Consider the following 24898-nt stretch of genomic DNA (forward strand, 5'->3'; position numbering starts at 1 on the left):
CATCCGACCTCTGCTTAAAAACCTCCAAGGAAGGAGACTCTACCCCCTCTTCCTGTCAGAAACTTCTTCCTGATGTTTAGTCAGAATCTCCTTTCTTGTAACTTGAATTCACTGGATCGTGTCCCTCCATAGCAAGAGAAAACAAGACTGCTCCATCTTCCACCAACGGCCCTTTAGATATTTGAAGATTATTATCAAATCTCCTCTCAAGTCTTTTCTTTACCAGGCTAAGCATACGTGGGCAATAAACTTGTGAGCCCTTCAAGGCTGCAGACCTCACGCCGCTTACCTGGGAGTAAGCCCCGTTCAGTTCAATGGGACTTACTTCCGAGTAGACACGGCTTAGGGCTGCATTGCTAAGATGCCGTGCAAGACTCTTTCCTGGGTTATCTCTGCAGCAAGCTAACGGGTTTACTGCCTCCCTGGGTTTTGCACAGAGAATCATTCATACGTGGTAGCAAAGACCCCAGGCATGGGCTAGCCCCACCTCGGTGAGGACTAGCGCCCCCCAGTCTCCCACCCCACCACCCGCAAGACCCAACAGACGGAAGCAAAGCTCTCCACCACCGACCAGGAAGTGGCAAGCGGAAGCTGCACGTGGTTTTCAGGGCGCCACGTGGGCGGAGGCTGGATTCGGAAGGCTCCCCCCCTCCGTGCCAGCCCTGCCCTCGCTTGGCCGCCCTTCCCGGGGGAAGCGACATGGAGGAGGAGGAGGAGGCGGCGGCGGCTTCGCGAAGGCGGCAGCTGCCGGACTCCAACGCCCGGTACCGGGACAGGAGATTCTGGGACTCGCGGTACCAGGACGAAGGGGCGGCTCCGGCCGAATGGTTCGGGGGCTTGGAGCGATTCCGAGAGCAGCTGGAGGCGGAGCTGAGCCCCGGTGATCGGATCCTGGTACTGGGTGAGTTGCCTGCCTGCCTGGAAGCGTGGTATGGTCTGTCACATTATTATTGATCTCATATTCTTTGTTGTGTTTTATATCCCACCCTTTTCACCAAAGAGCTCAAGGTGGTGTCCGTGGTTCTCCCCATCCTCATTTAATCCCTGCAACAACCCTGTGAGGTAGGTTCGTAGAGTTGGAAGGGCCCTCCTAGGGTCATCTAGTCCAACCCCCTGCAATGCAGGAATCTCAACTAAAGTAAGGTTACCAGATTTTTTTCAACAAATCCGGGGACACTGTTCAGCTTCAATGGATTTTGTATAATAATAATAATAATAATAATAATAATAATAATAAATTAATAAAATGATAATAAAATGATAAAATTATATCCCACCCTCCCCAGCTGAAGCCAGGCTCAGAGCAGCTAACAACAATAAAAGTAACACAGCATTCTAAAATCAATTCATTCTAAAATCAATTCAAAATCAAATTAATGGCAGCCATTGGGCTAGAGTTCTGTGAGGACTGATTTGTAAATCTGGGGACTGTCCCCGGGAAACGGGGATGTCTGGTAACCTTAAACTAAAGGATCCATTACAGGTGGCCATCCGGCGTCTGCTTAAAAACCTTCTGGTAAGGAGAGTCCATTGCTTCCTGAGGGAGACAGTTCCACTGTTGAACGGCTCTTACTATCAGAAAGTTCTTCCTAATGTTTAGTCAGAATCTCCTTTCTTGTATCTTGTATCTTGGTTCGTGTCCTACCCTCCGTAGCAGGAGAAAACAAACTTGCTCCATATTCCATGTGACAGCACTTGAGATAACTGAAGATGGCTATCATCTCTCTGTCTCTTCTTTTCCAGGCTAAGCATACCCAACTCTTTCAACCGTTCCTCATCAGGCTTGGTTTCCAGTCCCTTGATCATCTTGGTCACCCTCCTCTGCACACCTTCCAGCTTGTCAATATCCTTGATAGGTTATGTGGAGAGGCAGGCAGTGACCGGTCCGAGGTTCCTTGTGAGCTTCATTGCCGAGCAGGAATTTCAACACTGGTTTCTCCCAGGTGCTAGTCCAACACTCTAATCCAGGGGTCGGCAACCTAAGGCCCATGGGCCACAAGCGGCCCACAGGGGTCGTTTAACCAGCCCACGAGCCACCCACTTGGCAAGTCCCCGTGCACTGTACTAAACCGGTGCAACGTGATGCAGGGACTCGCTTTCGCGGTGCCAGAAATTGCGGGCGCATGCGCTCCGGCCCACGGAGGGATCTCTGCTAGAGTGAACCGGCCCAGGCAAGGTAAACCTTGTCAACCCCTGCTCTAACCACTACATCACACTGACTCTTATTGTTATTATTAAATTTGTTACATGCTTTATCTTCCTCAGAGCAGTCCAAAGCAACCAACCAGACAATTGCTATTGGCATCAGTCAGTTTCAGGAGACAATGGATGTGTGCACCTTTGGGGGTGAGGTCAAACTCTTGGAAGGTTGCATAGCCTGCTTGTGGCTGTGGAAACTGATGCAGAAGAGACATGTTTTGTTGCAGCCGGGGCAGATGAAGGCGTCTGGTTGTGCTGCTCCAGATCCTCTGTGGCATTTCTTCTCTCTGCGCTCCTCCCAGCTGTCATTCCATGTCTCCAGGCACTACGGTCATTCTCACACTGCGGGGTGGATGTTGCCAGTCTTCACGTCACGTTTGCAGACATCTTTGTAGCACAGTGTGACACATTGCATTCAGACTTGGAGTAAGACCCTGGGGCCCTTTGCCAACATGGCACCCTTCAGGTGTTTTGAACTTCCAGCAACCTCAGCCAGCTAGCTTGGGCTGCTGGGAGTGAGTTTCTTCGTTTACTTGTTTGTTTCATAAAACTTCATGGGCTGCTTGGCTGTAAAAACAAAACAAAACCTCAAAGGGGTTTATGAAACGAGAAAGCAATAAAATCAAGAAAAAAATTGCATCCCCACTTTAAAAGGTTACAATGCTAAAGCAGATTAGAATTACCTCAACTTTCAAAGCATCTGGGTAGGCTTGTCTAAAGAGGGATGTTTTCAGAAGGCACTGAAAGGAGTAGAAGTGAAGGCAAGGAGTTATAATCTGAAACCTCTGAAGGGTGCCAGGTTCGTCAAGGCTGTATGTGTGCACAAAATAGCGAAACACACCTCACTAGATTCCAGAAACTGCAAGAGGGGAGAGTGCTCTTGTGCTCAGGGCCTGATTGTGGGTTTCCGGCAGGCATCTACCACAAAAAGTGGTGGCCTCTCCTTCATTGGGGGTTTTCAAGCACAGGTTAGATGATCATCTGTCAGGGATTATTTAGCTGTGTCTCCTGCATTGCAGAGGGTTGCGCCAGAGGGCCCTTGTGGGTCCCTTCCGAACATGCAGTTCTACGATTCTGTGATCTGGTTGGCCACTGTGAGAACAGGATGCTGGGCAAGATGGGCCATGGGCCTGACCCAAAAGGTTCCTAATGTTATTATTAACTTTGCTTCTCCTGCATTTTGGGCTGGTGATCCTTCCCATGGAGATGCCAAGGATTGAACCTGCGATTGAAGCCATTGCTCTGCCAACCAACTTCTGCCCTTTACTATAAATAAAAATATTACCCTGCTATGGATTTGGACAGCCTTTCTCAAGGGCCCACTTTCTTCACTACCTTTTACTTTTTGCAGGAGGATTCAGAATTCTTTTGAGTTATAAAAATGTTTTTAGGATGTTGCTCCTATGAGCCACTAGGGGGAAGCAGCAGCACACAGTTGATCCATCAGTCTGTTACAGGCAGTGGTCTCTGGCCAGTCATTATGAAGTTTGTTGCTCAGCTCTTCCCTGAAGTCTGTGCCTGTTTGTTTGGCACTGGTGTGTGTGTGTGTGTGTGTGTGTGTGTGTGTGTGTGTAAACAGTTGCTTCAGTTGAGGCAAAGGGGCAAAATGTTCATGCAATCCTATGTGTGTCACCTGAGTTGAGTTGCACCACCCTTTTTGCCAGGTTAATTTATACCACATTGCCAGTTGGTGTGTGACTGATTTGAACTGGCTTAGGATCCGTGCGCTGCAGAAGCAGCCTAGTCATGCTGGCCACATGACCCGGAAGCTGTACGCCGGCTCCCTCGGCCAGTAAAGCGAGATGAGCGCCGCAACCCCAGAGTTGTCCACAACTGGACCTAATGGTCAGGGGTCCCCTTTACCTAGGATCCAGCCTAAGTCTCCCCCACCTGCAACACCTCTTTTTCAGGGCTTAAGATCTGCCAATCTCTACTTAGCCAGCTGGGTGGGATATGCTGGCCTATCTCCAGCTGAGCCAGGATAAGGGAGTTACGCTCAGCCACAAAAACTGCCAGATCAAAACTCATCTCATCCCAATAGATCTAGATTTAGGATTGCCCCCTAAGTATGCAGCTGGTGGAGTTCACACTGGATAGCAGCCTTGTGGAGTGGGGGAGAGCAGAAGACCTTGCCATCCTATCAGCTTATTATTATTATTATTACCCTGCCCATCTGACTTGGTTTCCCCAGCAACAGTTTAGGCAATTGTTGGGTTTCCATGATGCAGCTGAGCTTCAGGAGGAAGCTAGCATTGCTTTCCTGGAGGAGAGGGCTATCAAGGGCATCATCGGGAGGCAGCAATGCTTTTCAATACTAGTTGCTGGAAACCAAAGGAGGGGAGAGTTGCTCTTGTGCTCTGATCCTGCTTGCTGGTTTCCCACAGGTATCTGGTTGGCCATTGTGGGAACAGGATGCTGGACTGTATGGCCTGATCCAGCAGGGTCTTCTAATATCCTTTATCTTGCAAATGCAAGTGGCTCAGAGAAGCCTGTATTGGGGACTCAGGTGAATTCTGTTATACCTAGCAAACACAGTTTCTGCTGATAGGGTGGTTCCTGCAAATTTGGTGTATTTTTCATGCGTTGCGGTGCTTAATTCGGCAGGGTTGTGCCTTCCCTGCTTCAGATTTTAACGAAATGTGTTGGTTCTTTTGGCAAAGAAAGAAGTGATGGAGTAAAGTGGGAGAGAAAGGCAGGCAGCTGTCAGGCTTTCCCCTCGCAGTCTTGGGCTAGAAGCTAGGAGAGAGGAGGGAAAGTTGAAAGGGTTGCAATCGAAGGTGCAGCTCTTGCCAGGGAATCTGTGGCAATGTACTGTAATTATTACATCCATCTTCACAAAAGAAGTTGCTCCCATCTCACACCTGGAGGGAAGGGGCTTCACGTCTCTTGAGGTCTTGGAGTACCCAGTTTTCCTACAGAGGGAAGGGAGTGCAATGGAAACCTTTGTATTTCTGCTGCAGGGGTGACATTTTGTAAACAAGCAGTATCCCGGTTCCTCCTGGCTACCACCAGAGGGCAGTGTGAATAGATGCTTCAATGGCCTTCTGTGCCACTGTTCAGAACCTGAGTGATGCTCTTCCCCTTTTGAAGGGCCATTCTTGGTGGAGCACAGGTGAATAGTGGATGTGAGCGTTGGTCTGGTCTGCAACTGAGAACCCATCCTTATAGGAGACTTTTCAGGAAAGCCCTGTTTCCTCAGCAAATCCATCCGATTCCTTCTGTATCTCTGAAGTGTCACCATGAGAGTTAGGAATTTGCTTTTCTCTTTTTTACCCTTTAAAATAAAATAAAATATACCTTCCTGATCCTATTGCTGCTAGATGAAAAAGGAGGCCGTATATATTTGTCGATGCCCTTTTCAGAATCCTTCAAAGCCCCAGTGCTTATTTGCTTAAAAGTTAGACTTCTAGCCATCATGACTGCAGCAGCTGAGGCTCAAAATCTAACCGTGAGAAAGGCAGGAAGATGTGAAAACCAAGAGGCAAATTATAGTGTGCCTGAATGCTTTCCTTTTTCCCCCTCTCTTGTGACTTGAGCCCATCTGTCACGATTTTTCGAAGGCTGACTCAGGCTTTTCACACTGATGGTTAATAGTAAGAATATCGTAGAACACGAGCAACTTGCCCGCCAAGTCTAATTTGGCATCTGCCATGGAAATGATATGCAGATTGTTAATTGCACAAACCTTAAATATTCAAGTTGTCTTTGGCTGTCTGTCTCAGGTATAAAAATATAACTATTTTAATATTTATCTACAAACGGGGTATCTGTTTATACATTTATCTTTCACATTTATATCCTGCCTTATGGGCTTAGCCAGGATCCTCAAGGCAGATTAATCTGGTGAGGATGTCCCTGCAACCTAAAAATATATAGTGATTTTATGAAAATCTCACCTCTTTCTTCCCACCCCCCCAAAAGAGATGTAGATCATTTGATATTTAGGAAATGGTCTTTTTGGAACACATTTTATAATATGTAGCTGGTAGGGAACAGTCCTATGACACTATCCTGTCTACAAAAACTGACTGACAGTACGAAATCTTACGGAATTTTCACATGGGTTATTAATGCCTGGGTTTCTTTAAAAAAGAAAGAAAAAAGCTTAGCAGCTGTTGTTGGGCCACAGCTCCCACAATCTCTGACCACTGCCCATGCTATAGTTAATTGTTGTGGCTTTTTTCACTTACCCCATCCCACTCACAGTTGTGAAGAATATTCCAACGTTTGGAATGGCCCATGTCACCATTAAGAAAAAGAGGTTGGAATAGGCCAATAGATATGTGGACTGTCCCGGGATCAAGTGACTTTTCTTCTTTAAATTCTTAAAGTAGCTCAGGTTAGTTTTCTGAACTAAAAGGTAAAGGGACCCCTGACCATTAGGTCCAGTCGTGGCCGACTCTGGGGTTGCAGCGCTCATTTCGCTTTATTGGCCGAGGGAGCCGGCGTACAGCTTCCGGGTCATGTGGCCAGCATGACTAAGCCGCTTCTGGTGAACCAGAGCAATGCACAGAAACGCCATTTACCTTTCCACAGAAGCGGTACCTATTTATCTACTTGGACTTGACGTGCTTTTGAACTGCTAGGTTGGCAGGAGTAGGGACCAAGCAACGGGAGCTCACCCCGTTGCAGGGATTCGAACCGCTGACCTTCTGATCAGCAAGTCCTAGGCTCTGTGATTTAACCCACAGCGCCACCCGCAAGGTGTTTAACTGAGAATCAATCACAGTCAGTGCATCATTTGTAAAATAAGACTTTAGAGCCATCTTGCCCCAAAATGGCAACTGGACGTTCCATTTTGGTGACTGTAACCTTGCTTTAAGGGGCCATTTGGCACCTAGCTTATACATCTGAGTTTCTAATACTGCTTTTGGTCACCAGTCGTGCCCCACTTGCTGATGTCGCCCTTTGCTTGCTCATGCATTCGAAATGATTCCCTCCGTAGCACGTGGCTTGGCTTGCTCACTTGAGCCAGCTGCGGAGCTAATCTCTCAGCAGCACATCTGCTGTCTATTTATGGCATGCGGTAATCTGAGTGGTGGAAGTTGATGGGAGAGAGGCGGGATTGGCAGGTGGGCGGGCTGGCTTTGCAGGAAAGGCTTCATCGTTGCGGCCTCTTGGCTTCTCCCAGCAATTCTGCGCCTTCAGAAGCACCAGCAGCTGCCTTGTGCTGATTTAGAACCTTTTCCATCCTGCTCAGTGTGGTCTCAGTTGACTGACAGTTGCTCTCCAGGGTTTCAGACAGGGAGCGTGCCAACCCTACGTGGAGATGGCAGGGATTGAACCTGCGGCTGTCCGCGTGTAAGTCAGATGCTCTGCCAGGGAGCTGCAGCCCTTCCCTTAATGCCTGTGCTGTCAAATGGCATTTCAGAACCAATTAGATTAAAATAAAATCTCCGCAGAGTACCAAACGCAGAAATAAGCTTGCATCTGTGCAAGAGTTTTCAGTGTGGCAAGTGACAGCGCCAGCCTCATCTCTACTGTGCTGAATCTGGGATACCTTCACCTTAAAAGCTGATGAAATTTCAGGCAACAGCTCTCTCACTGGGGGGGGGGGGGGGAGAATGCCCCAACTAGTTATGCAAGCCTGGCTAGCAAGTTAGACTCCCTGTTTTTCTCTCTTGCTTGGGGATCTTGATGTGCCTTCGTTCGTTGGCTTCTTCTTTGAACCTCTCCCAAAGGCTCTGCCACGCTGGGCACCCTGTGCCCCTGCGCCCTAATCGCAGCCAGCAAATTAACAGAATCCTGGCTTACCATTTACAAAAGTCCCGACTGGGAAGGAGAGGGCTCTAAGCCTCCATTAATCCTACCTGATGGTTTATCTCTTTGATCTGATTGCTGCTGCGGTGGCTTTTAACATGGTGGCTCCTTAATCTGATATAGGGAGGGAGGCTGGAGTTTCCAAGCAGGTTGGGATTAACTGGGTCTAATCGCCTGAGCCTGTTAGAGGGCCCGTCTGCTGGATGTGTGATTAACAGTCGCGGGATCCTTGCCGTGCTGGAACACACAGGGGGTGAAGGACAAAATGGAAGGTGTGTCTGAGTTTGAGGTGGCAGGCATCGAACCTGCAAATCGTGCAGTCCACTTGGGGTTGAGTTTCCAGTGGCGAAGCCCCTGTTTTGTATCAGGAAGGGTGGGGTTCTGCCTCCAGCATCCTAAATCTACAACACTTCTCATTCTTTCTGGAAGTACCATTGTGGGGCACAGAGATCATTCTGCGTGAAGGGAGAGATCATAACTCCATAGCAGAGCATCTACTTTGCATGCAGAAGGTCCCAGGTTTGGTGCCCTTCACGTGAGGCTGGTCAGGGCTTCCCACCTGAAGCCTCGTAGAGCCACTGCCTGTCAGCGCAGACAGTTCTGAGCTAGATAGACCCATGATAGACTTGGGAGAAGGCTGGTTCCTAGGTTTCTGCGGGTGCGGAGATCATTCTGTAACTCTTTTGTGGGAGGATCTAGACCTGGAATGTGGAGCCGGTGGCCTTTCAAATGTTGTCATACTACAGTTCCCACCATCCCCCATTGTCCGTGCTAGTGGGGCTGATGGGTGCTGGAGTCCAGCGACACTTCGGGGGCACCATGTTGTCTAGACTTCAGTAGCATGGAGAACCTCATGCACAATGGTACAAAACCAAATCCTATCTTAGATAGGCATAGAAATCATGTGAAACATGTCTGATTCATCTTTATTTTATTTATATTTATTACATTTTTTTTAATCCCTCCCTCCAAGGTGGACATGTTCATCTTTTCCCTTCAATTTTGCCCTCCCAATTTTGCCATTTTACCGCTCTCCCTTCTGGCTCCCTTTGAGCATTTTGGCCTGCCTGGAATATGCAAATATGCACCCCCCCCCCAGCCAATGGAGGATAGAGATGGAGATGTCTGAGTGTGTGCAGTAACTAGTAGGAAGTCTTGGAGCCAGAGTCTTCATTGGATGCCTGGCTTGTGTAATGCATGGTTACTCTACCTGCAGTCTATTTAATATATTGTAGACTGAGGGGAGAGGCAGGGAGGCTGGATTTTAAATCCCAGGGGCTGGGGACTGTGCAGGTGAGAGCCTAGTAGGATAGCTTATGTAGATTGAGTGTTGAGATCCTTGAGCCTTCCTCTGGGTGTAAGTGTAAATGCCAGGCGTACAAATGCCAAGCCCAATGCAGAAGTAATTAAAGCGCCTTTTGCAACCCGCTCATTAAGTGCTGCTTCATCTCTAATTAATCTAATTGTGATCCGCAGCACCCACACGGTCCTGCTTTTCTCTCTTTTTGCCCTCCGCAGCCACCTGTGGCTTTCCGGGTTCAGTAAGCTACCAAAGGGGAACAGTTTGCAGGCGGGGTGGGGTCTTCTTAGAATTGCCTGTATCTGGAGTTGGAAAAACCAAGTGTTTTGTTACTGGGCGCAGGGTTTGTTTTGTTTTGTTTTTTTGAAAGAGAAGCATCACGGCTCAAGGTTAGCCACAGGTTTTAAAGACATCTGCTCTCTTTATCAGGAGAGTAACATTCTCCCTGTAACCAGCCCCAGTCACCAGTCTGCCCAGGCCATTTTGGACCAGCTGGAGCTTCTAAACACTTTCCACCGTCAGCCCCAAAGACATGAGACACGCCAGGCACAGTCTGGGCCCATGTTGACTGTCTTGGCAAAAGCTAAGGATGATTCCCTGTAAAGTAAAAAAAAAAAAAAAAAAAAAGGTTTTTGGGCTTGCAGGAGGTTGGGCTAAATGACCCTTTGGATTCCTACAGTTCTATGATTCTGTGACTTGATGGGCCTTTGGTCTGACTGATGGATCCTTGACCAAGCCTTCATAATCTAGAACACATCCAGGACTCACCAAAGGGAGTTGCAGGGAAAGAGCAACCGCAGCAGACGGTCTCCGTCTTCCAGGATAGTTGGTTCACCGTGGGTGATCCTTTGTTTACAATTGGCCAATACGTGAAATTCTTCAGCCTAACTAGTCCAATCCCATCTCTTTTGCAGGCTGCGGGAACAGTGCTCTGAGCTACAACCTCTTCCAGCTGGGCTATACAGACATCACCAGCATTGACTACTCACCCATATGCATTGCAAGCGTGCAAGACCGCTATGCCCATTGCCCAGGCCTGCACTGGGCAGTGATGGACGCCCGGGCCTTGACCTTTGTGGACGGGAGCTTTGATGTGGTGTTGGAGAAGGGCACTCTGGATTCCATGATGGTGAAAGAAACAGACCCATGGAATGTCTCCTCTGAGGCTAGGATGCTTCTGGATCAAGTGTTAACTGAGGTGAGCGGCAAGAATTCCTGTTGGTACCTGGGCTGGATGGCACCATCTTCAGCCATTTCCATGTGTGGCTTCTTGAATCTTGGCCTGTTACCAAACTTTAAGGACATTAGACAAGCATCACTACATTTGTTTTTTTCTTGCTTGCTGTTCAGTGCTGCAGAATCACACGTCTCTGATGGGAAAAATCTATCCTGGCTTATGATTCTAGTCCTCATGTTCATGACTGCAATCTGATCTCTATCTCTGTCCCATAGTCTGGCCTTCCGTCATGCTGCTATCACACAGCTCCTTTCCGGGTGGGGGTGGGGGGCATTCCACAAACCCCAAGATCTGCAAAGGCTGAAATATTGGATCCAGAGCAAGGAAGCAAACTGCCAAAGCCCATTCAAAATATTTTATTTATTAAATTTATATACTGCCCTTCGTTCAAAGATCACAGGGCAGTTTACAGTATAAAAACACAAAATGCATAATATAATAAACAAACAAGCAGTATATATAAAAACTGATCCTCGCAAATGAATCTGAATGTGTGATATTGAGTTCACGAGATACAAAATGTAGATTGCAAACACAGCTTAGGCAGCCCTAGAAATCTTGTCTTCCCCCTCCATTTTCCAACATATTCCCCCCTGACTACTTCTAGAAAAAGTGTGGATTGGGCTCATATATATAACACATTGAATCACCCAAAAAACTTTTCCCTTTAAACGGGGTTGTTGGAGTGGGGGACCCTGTCTTGTCCTACATTCTACCTGTGTTTCACGACTGATCCTGACCACGACGCCCCTTCCACGGCTTCCTAAAATTGGCAGCAGTCCTCCTGAAATAAGTTTTGTAAGGAAGACTATGCGAAATATTGCAGAGAAAATTTATGAATAGAATTACTAGTTAAGGATTATTAAAAGTAACAGTGAAATTAATGAAATGCAGATTAAGTTATAAAGAGCGAAAAATCTACAGAAGTAGCTGATGGAAGTCCAAAACATTGTGTAAGATAAGAATATATGTTATATGATTTTTGGAAAATATATGTAAAATTTAATTTTAAAAATATTTTTTTTAAAAAAATTGACAGCAGTCCTCAGCCAAGTCAAGATGGTAAATGACAGTCAGATAAAGGGCAGCATGCCTCTCCCCCCCCAAAAAAAAATCTCCCTCCCATTATGGGGTTTGATAATCAGCCTGTAGCTCCTTGTTCCCCTAGGGGTTTGAGACCATTCTGCAATGGGGGGGGCGGGGAACAGTTGTGCAGATGCACCCAAAGCATTTGCTGCCAGAGGGAGGGGGGAAGGTGTTGGGGGGGGAAGGATAGGATTCATTGGCGGGGGGGTGGGGACGAACAATTTCCCAAGCAAGCTTATTTTGGGGATGATAACAAGAAAGCAGAGTCAACAGCACCATGCGCCACAAGGGGGGGGCGTTATAGTTTGTTTTCGTTCTTGCTTTTATCTTGTATTTTGTAGGGGTTTTTTAATTTTTATGTTACAGGTGAAGGGCGGCATACAAGTTTAATAAATAAAAACAAACAGCACTTGTTGGGGCTCTGATGGCGGAAGAGTGTGGCTTCTCCCCACCCCCATCAGTTTTTCTTCCGCCGCCCCCCCCCCACTCCCAACCTTTCAGTATCTTGCACATTAATGTATTTGGGGGGGGGATCTCTTCCCTCTTTCTCCGCCACAAAAAGAGAGAGAAGGCCCAGCTTGACTCTCCCCGGTTGCCATGGCAATGCCACTCTGTCATCAATGGCTGCTTGCAGATGGCAGGGTTTGAGTCGGGAGGAGAGAACTTCTTTTTCATGTTTTTCTGGTTAAAAGGGTAGCCCCAGGGAAGTGTCCTGTTTGCAGCATTTCCGTGGGACTTGCATTTGGGGGGGCGGGTTGGTAGCGGCAGCACGGGGATGTGGGGGAACAGCTCACAGCAGGCTGAGCATCTTCACCCCTGGGGGGAGGGTGCACTGTTGTTGCCAATAGGCCTCTGGCGTCTTGGGCTAAGAAAGTGGGGGGGGGGGGACAGAATGTGTTGATATCCAGTGCCCCCCAACCCCATTTTGCCTGTCTTCCCCTCTTATTAGCTTCAAGGATCTCTCTTTTCTCCTTAAATTCCCCCCCCCCAAAATGGTCAGCTGGTTCTCCCTGTTTCCATGGAAACCCTCATCCCTATTGACTAGGCCATGCCATTGCAATAGGGACAGGCAATGCCTCCAGGCTGTTATTAATTGGTCTGATGTGTCCATAGCAGCGGGAACCATATTGAATTTGGCTGTGTGTGTTTTATTTTTATTTTTTTGCGGGGGGGGGGGCGTTAGGAAAGTACAGGATTGGAAATCGTGGATGCTTCTACGCTTATTCTCGCTCTCTCCTCCAATCTCAAGTCTTTCCCTACAGTCTTCTCCTCCTGCATTTCTCCCTCCTAGCTCTGTATTTTCAGGGCTCTTTTTGCATGCATGTGGGGTGTAAAGTGGTGAAAGATCTTTGCTGAGTTTCCACCAAAGGAGATGGAGGGGGGGGAATGTCTTCACTTGCTTGGGACGAATGCCCACGGGTGGCTAGTGGGTGGTATCTAGCCTAGCTCCACTCACAAGTAGACCCACTGGAATGAATACGCAGGGATGCAGGAAGCTGCTGTCTGCTGAGCCAGGCTGCTGATCCAACCAGCTCTGTATCTCCAACACTGACTTCCAGCAGCTCTCCAGAGATTCAGACAGGGAGCCATTCTCGGATATACCTGTGGAGGCTTTGTATCCTTCTGTATGTCAAGGCAAGTGCTCTACCACTGAGCCATTAATTTCAGTGGACCTACTCTGAGTAGGGTTAATGTTGGATAACCCCCACAGTAGCTCTAGAGCAGCTGGAGTCGTTTTGCCTCCCGTTCTGCCTCTGCCTCTCATTTTCCCCCGTCTGATTTCCCACCCAACCAATCTCCTGCTTGAGTGCTTTCGCTGGGTGATTCCGTGGGTCAGTCCCTCTCCTCTCTGCTGCTGCCCTTGAGGGATCCTGCCATGTAGGTCCCTCGTGTCTCTCTGGCAGAGGCAGGCGAGGGGATCAATCCTCCCCTGCCTGCACCCCCCCTCCCCACAGAGAGGCTTCCTGCCCCACAAACTCCCCAGCCCTCCTGAGGAACCGGGAGACTCTCTGGCCGGCATCCTCAGATGACCTTTGCTGTTGAGCAGAGAGGCAGCATCTGTGCAAGGTCTCCTGGCGAGGGGCTGGGTGCTTTGGAGTGATCTCCCATTTCCCTTGGAGCTAGCAAGCCAGGCTGCAGCGACAGAGCCGTTTAAAGTGACTCCAGAATCTCCACTTCATTTCAGCCATTTCCAGAGAAAAATGTTGGGGGGGTTGGAGAGAGAGAGAGGAGGCAGACGGATGATTGACTCATTTTGTTAAATCTGGCACATCAGAGTAAAAGGATTTTCTCTGTGCTGTCTTTACAAAGGTGAGCTGTCAAAGGTGTGATAAAGTTCTAGTCAAGAATTCTATCGCCTCATATATTTATTTAAAGTTTGGTGCTTAAAAAACAAAAACCCAACACAATCCCACGCTATAGCCAACTTCCAGAGTAGTTTCCAGATCGATAAAAATGAGAACATCTCTACCCTCAGGCTTTCGATCTTAACAGGGCACAGCACCAAAGGAAAATGCGCAGGGAGGGAGGAGGAAATAAGCAAGCTCGGGTTCAAGGTCTTGATTGCTAGTTGTTCTGATGGAAAGAAAAGTTCAAGGAGAGGATGCTCCAAAGGCTGCCAGTCTTTTGGCTGTTGCTAGTGGAGTGGCCTTGTATCCTACCTGTTCCCTCTTCTTCTGCAGCCGGGCTTCTGGCAGGTGACAAAGAGCCTCCCACCTGCTGCATGTGGTGGAAAAGGTTCGCTACACAAGTGGCAGTCTTTGACATCAGAAAGAGGGGTTTTGTGTCGCCATCACACCTTGCTGCATGTGGGAAGCCTTGTTATATTGAGAAGCAGTAAAACACGCACACACAATGGTAACCCCCCCCCACCTGCAGTATGAAGTGGCATGATCCAAAAGTTTAGCATCTTCTACTCTAGTGCACAAAGGAGGTTGCAAACTTGTGCCTGGACTGTACCATTTCAGGCTGAAGGTGGGGGTTCACATGATTGAATGCCCCTCCACACAACAAACCAGTGTGATGTGTAGGAAGTCAGGCTACAGCACCCTTTGCCCTTCCATGCTAGTCTTCAGGGAATGTTTTTGTGAACATCCACCTGCTCCGTTCTGAATTGGTTTATTCCAAGTATAGGTTTACCATCTGAATTGAGAACAAGGCAAGGCAGGGGGCACCAGCCTTTTTGGGAAGGGGGCAAGTAGGGCATATTTGTAATTTTGAGAAAGTGCCCTGGCTACCACTCACAAAATGGCTGCCGTGGGGGCATGGCACAATGGCTGCCATGTCTTTATGAGCAGAAAAAAGAGTCAGGGCCATAAAAGGGTGTGGGCATGTTAGCTTATCCGCTACCCCATCCATGGGGCGCTGCACTCCATCATAGAGAAAAGCTCTTTGCGCCTCTCCTCTACTCAGAATGGAAGGGAGGCTGCATAGAATAGAATCATAGAGTTGGAAGAGACCACAAGGGCCATCGAGTCCAACTCCCTGCCAAGCAGGAAACACCATCAGAGCACTCCTGACATATGGTTGTCAAGCCTCTGCTTAAAGACCTCCAAAGAAGGAGACTCCACCACACTCCTTGGCAGCAAATTCCACTGTCGAACAGCTCTTACTGTCAGGAAGTTCTTCCTAATGTTTAGGTGGAATCTTCTTTCTTGTAGTTTGGATCCATTGCTCCGTGTCCGCTTCTCTGGAGCAGCAGAAAACAACCTTTCTCCCTCCTCTATGTGACATCCTTTTATATATTCGAACATGGCTATCATATCACCCCTTAACCTCCTCTTCTCCAGGCTAAACATGCCCAGCTCTCTTAGCCGTTCCTCATAAGGCATCGCTTCCAGGCCTTTGACCATTTTGGTTTTCCTCCTCTGGACACGTTCCAGTTTGTCAGTGTCCTTCTTGAACTGTGGTGCCCAGAACTGGACACAGTACTCCAGGTGAGGTCTGACCAGAGCAGAATACAGTGGCACTATTACTTCCCTTGATCTAGATGCTATACTCCTATTGATGCAGCCCAGAATTGCATTGGCTTTTTTAGCTGCCGCGTCACACTGTTGGCTCATATCAAGTTTGTGGTCAACCAAGACTCCTAGATCCTTTTCACATGTACTGCTCTCAAGCCAGGTGTCACCCATCTTGTATTTGTGCCTCTCATTTTTTTTGCCCAAATGCAATACTTTACATTTCTCCCTGTTAAAATTCATCTTGTTTTTTTTTGCCCAGTTCTCTAATCTGTCAAGGTCGTTTTGAAGTGTGATCCTGTCCTCTGGGGTGTTAGCCACCCCTCCCAGTTTGGTGTCATCTGCAAATTTGATCAGGAAGCCTCCTTCCTCCTGGAAGCCTGTGAGATGTGGACATGCTCAAGCTGGTGTGTTCGATGGAGGAGAGACTGTGCTTGCGCAAACAGGAACTGAAGAGGACGAGCAAACAATGCGCTGTTGATTCAGGCGCCATCGAAGCTCCTCGTGAGCCCTAGTGGTGCACACTGCTTGTAAGGGTTAGATAGCCAGCCTCAGAGCTAAACGGACTCGTGGTGTATGGATCTTGGCTCCTTCGCCCAATGCATTGCAGCTCCAAAGTGTTGCAGAGATAGGGTCCAAAGTCTGGATCTGCAGTCCTAGAAACAATACTTCCCTGCTTCTCTCCCCTCTTCAGTTTAACAGCCCCCCAGAGACTCTGCAATAGCTGCCAGTTGGCCAAAGTCCATGCAGCTGTCTCTAAGCAACAGCATTTCCTGTTCTGATAACTGCAGGCTGCCCTGGCAAAGGGGAAAGCTTACTGGATCTCATTCAGCGAATATGATGGGCCCACTTGGAATCTTTTCCTCTCTCCCTCTCTCTGTGCCTCACTTGTGTTAGAAACTTGGTTCAGGAGCTGGAGCAGAACATCTCTCTTCCCTCTCCCTCTTTCCTTTCAGGTGGACTTGGGTGCATCTTCTGCACATAGACACATAGATACACACACCTCATCCACACTGCTTGCTATCCCTTGACACCAGTTTACACTGGAAGAACCCAGCCCTTAATTCCAGTCTAATCCCAGTTCCTATATGGGACCAACGAGGTGAATTAGAATTCCCTTCTCTGAGAGCCAGTGGTTGTGTAAACTGGAGGTGGCCTGCTAGGAAATCCACAGGGCAATATTTTTAGGGTAGACTTGACCTGCAATATTGAAATCCAGGTCTAGATAAATAAGAACATAACACCCATCTGGTCTAGCATCCTGTTCTCACAGGGTCCCTGTGGGAAACCCATAATTGGGATGGTGCACAAGAGCACTCTCCCATTCTTCAACTGTTACGCAGAAGAATTATTGCGTCTGACTGGTTTTGTCTAATTCTCCTTTAAAGCCCTCTAGGGTGGGGCCATCATGGGCTCCTGTGGGAGCGAGTTCCATACTTTAAGTATACGCTGCCAGTTGAGCCTTCCTGCCACAGGTGCTGCCACCGAAAAGGCCCTGCCTTGGGACACCACCACCTGCCTCCTCCTTTGGCACAGAAGGTCCACCAAGGAAGATCTTGAGACAAGGACAGGGACGGGGGACCTGAGCTTCTCCAGGTGTTGTTGGACTCCAGTTCCCATCAGCCCTAGCCAGCAAGGCCCAGTGGTGGGGGGAACGAGTCTGGCAACATCTGGAAGACCCCAGGTTGTCCTTCCCTCTCCTGGAGGTGTGCTGGTGCCAAACCATTTAGGCCCGGCGGCATGCCATGTTGAAGGAAGCCCCACATTGTGTAACAATAATTCGCCTTCTGTTACTTACATGTGGATTCTCAACAGACCTCCTGCGTTTAGGCTTTTGGGGGCTAGCCTGGACTTCCCCAACATCGGACCCTGCAACTATTTTGCACTTCAGTCCCTTTCGGCCTCAGGCAGCCTAGCCAGCAGTTATATCTATGACTCTCGGATAAAGAAGCAATGTAGAGCCTGGCTCTTTCCCAGATCTGCCTAGTAATTAAGCAAATCGCAGGATTAAACCAAAGCAGGCTTCTCCGGGCTAGAAAGTGAGAGTGAAGCAGCCCAGGGACTTTGTTGGACCATTTCAAGCACTGCCCAAGGCAGCCTGAGTTTCCAAAGCTTTTTGACAAACTTCTTCCCAGTCGTGAAAACTTGGCGCACGCTCCTCCTGCGCCAAGAGGCCGATTTCTTCACCATGAGGACCACGAAGGCATTCAGCTGTGTGCAATGCCTGGGTGTCTTCTTCGGTCAAGGTGACTTGAATCCTGCAACCTGTATAAATTATGCAGCATTGCACATTTATTCCTGAGGTTGCAGGATGTATATTTCTTGTGGTGTTCTCATAGAGTGGAGGGTGGGGAGTGATGAGGACCTCCAGCCCTCGTCCCCTTGAGCATTGGGGACACTGCTCAGCACCCTCTTCTGTGATTTTGCCAGATACTGCTCATAGTGCTTTAAAGCAGTGGTTCTCAAACACTCTTTTCTCTGGGACACACTTTCAGAATAGAAATATCATTGCGCCACACCAAATTCTTTTATTGATAAGAAATACAACACAACCAGGATTGTCCTAAGTATCTCTTGATGCTCTTGCCCTTGTTTTGAAAAGATACCTATCCACATTCTGCAAATAAAAATATACTATTTTGGTGCTATACTACAATGCACTGAAATGTTGAAATGTTTTTTGGATGGCCCTTGAATCGTCCAAATGAAGAAAATATAAAATGCTGATAAACAGCACTCTGGAAGATGGGACAGCACACAGGGAAACAGATGACCCTCAAAGCATGCTTGTGGCTGAGTGCAATTCTTCCTGGCCACACGAGCAAAAGTATATCCCACTTGGGGACCGGGAAACGTCAAAACACAAGGACTTCCGAGTTCCTTTTTTGCTTAATCCAACCCTCGAAATCCAGCATGGATTTATGTGCTGCAGCGGTTTCGGACGCCTGCCTGTCCCCCTTCTGCAACGGCGAGCTCCTTCTTCTCCCCATAATCCTCTTTTCCCCCCCGAGCTGCAGAAAAAACACCCTCCTGTCTCTCTCTCTTTCTGTGTCTTTCTTACAATCCCCTTTGCTCCATTCTAAGAGGACTCTTGCAGCCTCCTGCTACAGGCTGTTCCGGTTAACTGGTGAGTCATGAGAGATGAAGGGCATTCAATCCCCACCTGTCATGGGGAGGAGGGGGTCCGGGCAGCAGAGGGCGGGGGTGTTTCCTTGGCTCCGCTGGGTGCGCACCACCGGCAAGAGCTGCGCAGCACAGTGCAGGGCGGGGAGGGGGGAGAGGGGGAGGAAGCAGCCGGGCAGGCAAAGTGCTGGCGGCCGAGCGCCAACAGCAGAGTTTAGCATGCCGATCACGCCGTCGCTGGCCGTAAATGCCTTTGACTTTGGATAAAGCCAAGCAAGAAAATTGATGTTCTTTTCCATCCTATTAGCAGGAGCTTAGTTCCAACGAGGAGAAAATGATGATTAAAAGGGTCAAGTCCACTCGGCTTCAAACAAGACGTACCTTGGACACAGTGTCTCTTTAAAATCTTGGCTCAGGAATGTTCTGGGGAGACGGTGGGGAGCAGGAAGAGGAGGAGGAGGAGGAGAGTGGATGCTCATGAAGCAAGGATGGAAGCAGGGTGCCTTGTTCTCGGCTCCACGCCACTGGTTTAAATGCCCCCCAAAGGCAAGACATTATGTTGCCGTTATTACTACATACTACCTGTGCAGTAGGACCAGAGCTCAGTAGCAGAGCATCTGTGTTGCATCTAGAAGGCCACAGGTTAAATCCCCAGCGACTTTCCCAAGTGGCCGTTGCCAGCCAGGTAGGCCATCGGTGGCTCTTCTCCAAGGCTGGTGCTTGTAGGAGCTGTGGCCCAGATGGGGAGGGTTCTCTGACCAAGAGAAGTAATAACTGCCTTGCTGCATCAGCACAAGCCCCCCCCCCCAGCAGTCTGTTAGATAGAGATGGGCATTTATAAGAAATCACAAAGGCAATGACCTTTCCCTGTGTTTCCCCACATTTGAGTAGCGGGGAAGATTGGTGGTGTTGGTATTCAGGGGCCCTTGCTGCACACGGTCACTGACGTTCAAGCCAAAGGCAGATGCTTCCATGATTTATGCATGTTTAAGACTTTCTGTCATGAGGTCTAGAAACTTGCAAGCTGCATGCCAGAACAGAATGGTGAGTGGGAGATAGGTGTGCCAAGTGACACAGTTCTGCTCTGTGGTGTGAGGCAAGGGCAGAGGAGGAAAGGAGATCCCAGCAGCTTGCAATGAGTCCTCTGAAATGTTGTCCCTCTTTTCCTCCCAGGTGAGCAGAGTCTTACGCCCTGGTGGCCGGTTCATCTCCATCACCTTTGCTCAGCCGCACTTCCGTAAGCGCCACTACGCCCAGCCAGCCTACGGATGGTCCGTCCGGCACACCACATACGGGAGCGGATTCCACTACTTCATCTACGTCATGCGGAAGGGCGAGGAGCTGTCCCCTTCCGACTTGGCACTGGGGCAGAGCCTGCACCTGCCTCCCCAGACTCCGCCCCCTGTACGCTACCTCCAGGACCCAGACAGTGAGAATTTTCTCTCTGCCATTGACCTGTGAGCGGCTGGCAAGGAATGGGGTGGGGTGGTGAGAGGGGGCACATAAAACTGCTCTCGTGACCCCGTGCCAATCTGCCTGCTGCTGCTGCTGAACTGCCAGAGTCAACATTTTCTCCCAAGTCATTTTGGGAAATTTCCTGCATACAGTATTCATTTTTTGAATTAAGAAAGAAAGAAGGAAGAAAGCTGCAGTTGGCAACAGGAGCCAATTCCCCATGGAACTGGATGGGAACGTTTTCTGCAGCCAAATCTCTTGTAAGAAAGGAACATTTCCCTCCCCCTTTCTGCATCTTCTCTTGTGCCTGCACTTTGGAGCTGCGAACCCCGTCCCTGGAAAGGGGCGAGGTGTTGGAAACTCTGTTGTTGTTTTTAAATCTCACTGCTGTGCCTTGAAATCCCACGGTCCCCAGGTTCTGCTGGGGTGGTGCTATACAGAGCGGGCTCCTTCGCCAGGCCTCTCTATGGAGAGGAAGATCTAGAGTCTGTGGCCGCCCTCTCTGCCATCTTGAAATGTGGCTTTATTCCGCTCAGCGGGTTTTTTAAAGGCAAGTGACTGCCAGTGCTGCCTTCACATCTGGCCCTGCCTGTGACAAGTGGCAGAACAGAAGGCCCAGGACAATTCTCTTCTGAGGCTCTCTCACACTCTTCAGGGTCCTCTACAGCATTCCACTAAAATATCCCAGATTCTGCAACTTGGAACCACAGTTCTGCAATCTGAATTCATTGGGCAGATTAACTATGAGCATAAGAGTGGAATTCCGCATGCTTTGTCTGTTTTGCTTTGGATAATTTTTTATGCCAAATCGAACGGTGGAAGCTGTGTCACTTGCTGGGAAAGGGGAATCAGATTTAACTAGAAGCAAAGGAGGAGCAGGGTTCCTCTTTCCGTTGTCATTGTATGCAGAAATTGTGCGCATAATTGTGGCTTTGTTTAGCAGGAATGAAAAGTTGTGCCTCTCTTCTGCACAGGCAGAGCCAACCCCTTTGCATCTGGTCCTGGATAGCCTTGCAAAACATGTCTGTCCCATGGAATTAGGGTGAAGGTCCATTGGATATTAACAAAAGCTGTTGTTGATTTGAAATGCGTAGAGAAACAAACTTCATTTAAGCATTTAGAAACCAGACTAATGTGCCATTTCAGTTTTTAGTCCTACAAAGATCATGATGACTAGAACCCTCACTGCCCTGTTTTTAATCCTAGTGCATTTTTAGTAACTGCACACAGTGTGTGGGCTACACATACTGGGGAAAGAGGATCAGGTGCAAGGTCATCATTCGTATGAATAGCATTTCCTGGTTAGGACTAGTAAAGAAAGTGATACTTAAATTATAGATAGGGTTCAGTGTGTATGCCACAACTCTTAAGGAGACTAGATAATGCACGTAATGTAAAATTGAGAGTTTTGTGTGTGTGTTTAAACACGCACATTTCTAGTTCTTAACAGCTGCAGAAATGTGCTTGAAAACCTGTCATCTCCTGTCTCGGAAGCTTGAGTTAGCATTTCCCATTTCTGGGCGAAGAGGTTCTGCGTACCCAGCGCAGACCTTTATTCCACGTCCAAGATCCCATCTCGTCTTGCATCCTGTTTCCTTAAGTTGCAGGCCAGATGCTTCCAGCCCCACCCAAGTTGTTACTCCCTGCACAAGTGAGATGGGATGGTGGCTACAAACCACAATGGCCCAGCCCTGCCTCTCTGGCTGGAAGCCGTGTGCTTCTGGAAACCACCAGAGGAGAGAGTTGTTGTTGAGCTCAGGTCCTGCTTGCATCTGGTTGACCACTGTGAGAACAGGATGCTGGACTAGATGCGTCCTTTGGCCTGGTCCATCAAGCTCCTCTCAACGTTCTTGCTGCCTCTGAGGTTTTGTTCGGCTCTCATGCTCGATAGCTGTTGCTCTCCTCCACAATAGAACCTTCCCAGGACTAGTAAACTCAATAATGTTGTTCGAAATAAGAGTTTCATGGGGGTTTTTAATACAGGCTGTTCTTGTTGCACAATTTGGAGGGTTAAATTGATGCAGAACTTAATATTTATTTATATTTGCACAGAGCAAACATGCGTACCGTTAAGTGAAATCAGCAGGCAGGATAAAATCAGGACCTGGAACACACTGGGATCTTTGTTTCACAACAGGCAAACCGTGGGTCCCGGGCAGAATAAAACAGCCCCACCCCACCCCTAGTTTGAAGAGGGGAGGCCAACTCAGGGGAAGGAAAAAGCCCAGTTCACCCTCAGAAAAAACTCTGGACCAAACTTGCCGGGAGCTCTTCCTTTGGCAGGTCACTAACAGGCCTTGCCCAGGGTTACTGAGTCATTCACATAGGAAGATGATAGTGTTTAGTAGTGGTTAGAGTACCAGACTAGAACCTTGGAGACCAGAGTTCAAATCCCTGCCTGGCCACAAAGCTCACTGGGTGACCTCAGGCCATTCACTGCCTCTCAGCCTAACCTACCTCACAAAGGTATATGTGCAATGAAGTAATTAATTTAATTTAATTAAACTGACGTCCACTTTGCAACAGTACTTCAGGTTTCCGGAGAAGGGAACATTTCCAACCCTACCTGGAAATGCTATTGAGGATTGAACATTTGGCAAGCAGGGCAGGTGCCCTGCCAACAAGGCTCAGTCAGTAGAGTGCGAGACTTTTAACCTCAGGGTCGTGGGTTCGAGCCCCACGCTGGGCAAAAGATTCCTGCATTGCAGGGGGTTGGGCTAGATGACCCTCGTGGTTCCTTCCAACTCTACAATCCTGTGAGTCCCCGAGCGACACCTGAGCGATCCCTGACAGATGGCAGCTTGCCTCTGCCCTGTGGCCTCGATACAGCTCTGCAAAGGTCCCTGCCGGGCTGTGCAGAATTTCACGGCTGCCCGGCAGTGAGCAAAGGGTGTTTGTGTTAAAGGGCGTTGTGTTCAGTGGCTTCCGGGCAGAGCCCCTGCCTCATTACCTCTGCTGCCACCCCCTCCGTTGGTTAATGTTGGAGGAAGTCCAGCTGCCTGCTCTTTGTGGATGTTAATGAAACTGCCAGGGAACCTGTGAATCATTTTAATGCTCCCCATCCGTCTTGCATGAGGAAGAGAAGGGAAGGGACCACTGTACTGCCTCTTCTCTCTCTCTCTCTCTCTCTCCTGCCGATGCAGATCTCACAGGAGCTGGGGGCGAGGGGGGGAGAGAGAAGTGCGCAGGGATGGAGGCTTTCTGTTTCATCTTCTGCCATAAGCAAATTGCTTTAATCCTGTTTTTTTCCCTTGAATAATTGGGAAGCCCAGTCCTCGTGGGGGAGGGGGCACAGCACTGGGTGCCTAGTTTTCATCTCAGTAGTTCCTCTTCCTCTGCACAATGATGTTCACTTAGAAACCAGCAATTGCCTCTTCTCTTCTCCCCACCAGCATTTGATGTTTCCAGACTGAGCATCCTGGAATTTGTGGATGTGACTTAATGGGCTGCTACATCTCCCTCCCCCCTTCCCTGCTACCCTCTCTCTCTCCCCCCCCCCCCACCTACCTACAGCCACAAAACGTGCAGATATCTTTTCCAGAGTTCACAGGCTCACGCTTTAACAGAAATAGTTCGATGCAGCAGCGATATTCACAATGGCATCTGTGCACTTTTTTGCAAGCAAGTGAATGCAATTGGTGGAGAGAGAGGCCATCCCTTGCCTGCTTTCCACATCTCTCTTTTTACCATGAATTGATTTGGCATCTGCCTTTAACTGCAAATTAGAAGTGTGGGTAATTTTTTTTTTAATAAAAAAAAAGTGATTTAATCAGAGTCTTCTCTCCCTCTGAAGGGGTGTCCAGGGCTGTTTATAATAATCTCCGCACATCTCTCCCCCCCCCTTTCATAATGTAAATGTTACAGTTATATAAATGACACAAAGTGCCCCTCAAAGCAGGATGCTCAAAACCCAAACTGTTGTGCACTTTTAAATTTGCAAAATAAGCTACAAGTATGTGTGATCTGTGTACATCTCTCAGATCGGGAGAATGTATTCTGAAATCATGTCTCGGTACAGTTAAATGTCTTACAAGCATTAAAAGGCACTTTGTGTTTTGATGACATTTATTGGGGGTTGGGGTTTTTTAACCCAAAATCCTCCTCTTTCCAATGTTTGTTAGTTCTTGGGTTTTTAACCAGCTATTATAAGTATGAGGCAATTCAGATGTGAGAGAATGGAATTCATACCCCAAACCTGCCAAGGGTGAATTGTTTGTGACCTTGGCTTGGTCACCATCCCTCAGCCTTGCTTCCCAATTTGTAAAATGGGTAAAAAAAACCAACCATGAAGACACTTTGAAGTTTAGAAGTGTTGTGTAACAGATGAAGGCTTTCCAGGAAACTTAATGTAGGCCTGCTTGGACATTAGTATCGACGCTCAACTCCCATTTGCTTGGATAAAAATATAATGTGTAGTTACTTTGCTGTAAAATCTCATTCATTCTGACCCTCTTCCTTTTACATGGAAGCAAGTTCTGCTGACTTCTTTGGGTCTTGCTTGAGAGTAAGCTTGCACAGAATTGCATGGGGGATAAAATGGAACCCTGAGAAACCCCACACTGTGGGCTCCATGGGGCTAAAGAACACTCCCTGAGTATCACTCTCCGGAAACGTCCATCCAAGCAGGACCAGAACCACCGCAAATCAGTGCCACCCACCCTTTAGCCCAGACAGCCTCTCCAGAATTATACCACTGTTGATGGTATCGAAAGCTGCTGAGAGGTTGAAAAGAACAAACAAGGACACATGTCCTCTATCCCTCTCAGCAGAGGTCATCAT

At 48.4% G+C, this 24898-nt stretch overlaps 1 protein-coding gene across 1 annotated transcript; it reads left to right on the forward strand.

Moving 5' to 3' along the window:
- The first annotated feature begins 609 nt into the window (after positions 1-609).
- On the forward strand, positions 610-24183 carry EEF1AKMT4 (EEF1A lysine methyltransferase 4). Its single transcript, XM_081008320.1, has 3 exons — positions 610-901; positions 10174-10457; positions 19838-24183. Exons 1-3 carry the CDS (start codon positions 700-702, stop codon positions 20123-20125), a joined length of 774 nt encoding a protein of 257 aa, XP_080864446.1. The 5' UTR covers positions 610-699; the 3' UTR covers positions 20126-24183.
- Positions 24184-24898: the final 715 nt, after the last annotated feature.

The sequence above is a fragment of the Podarcis pityusensis genome (genome assembly GCF_964106645.2).
Source record: "Podarcis pityusensis genome assembly, chromosome: 5".
Classification (NCBI taxonomy): Eukaryota; Metazoa; Chordata; class Lepidosauria; order Squamata; family Lacertidae; genus Podarcis; species Podarcis pityusensis.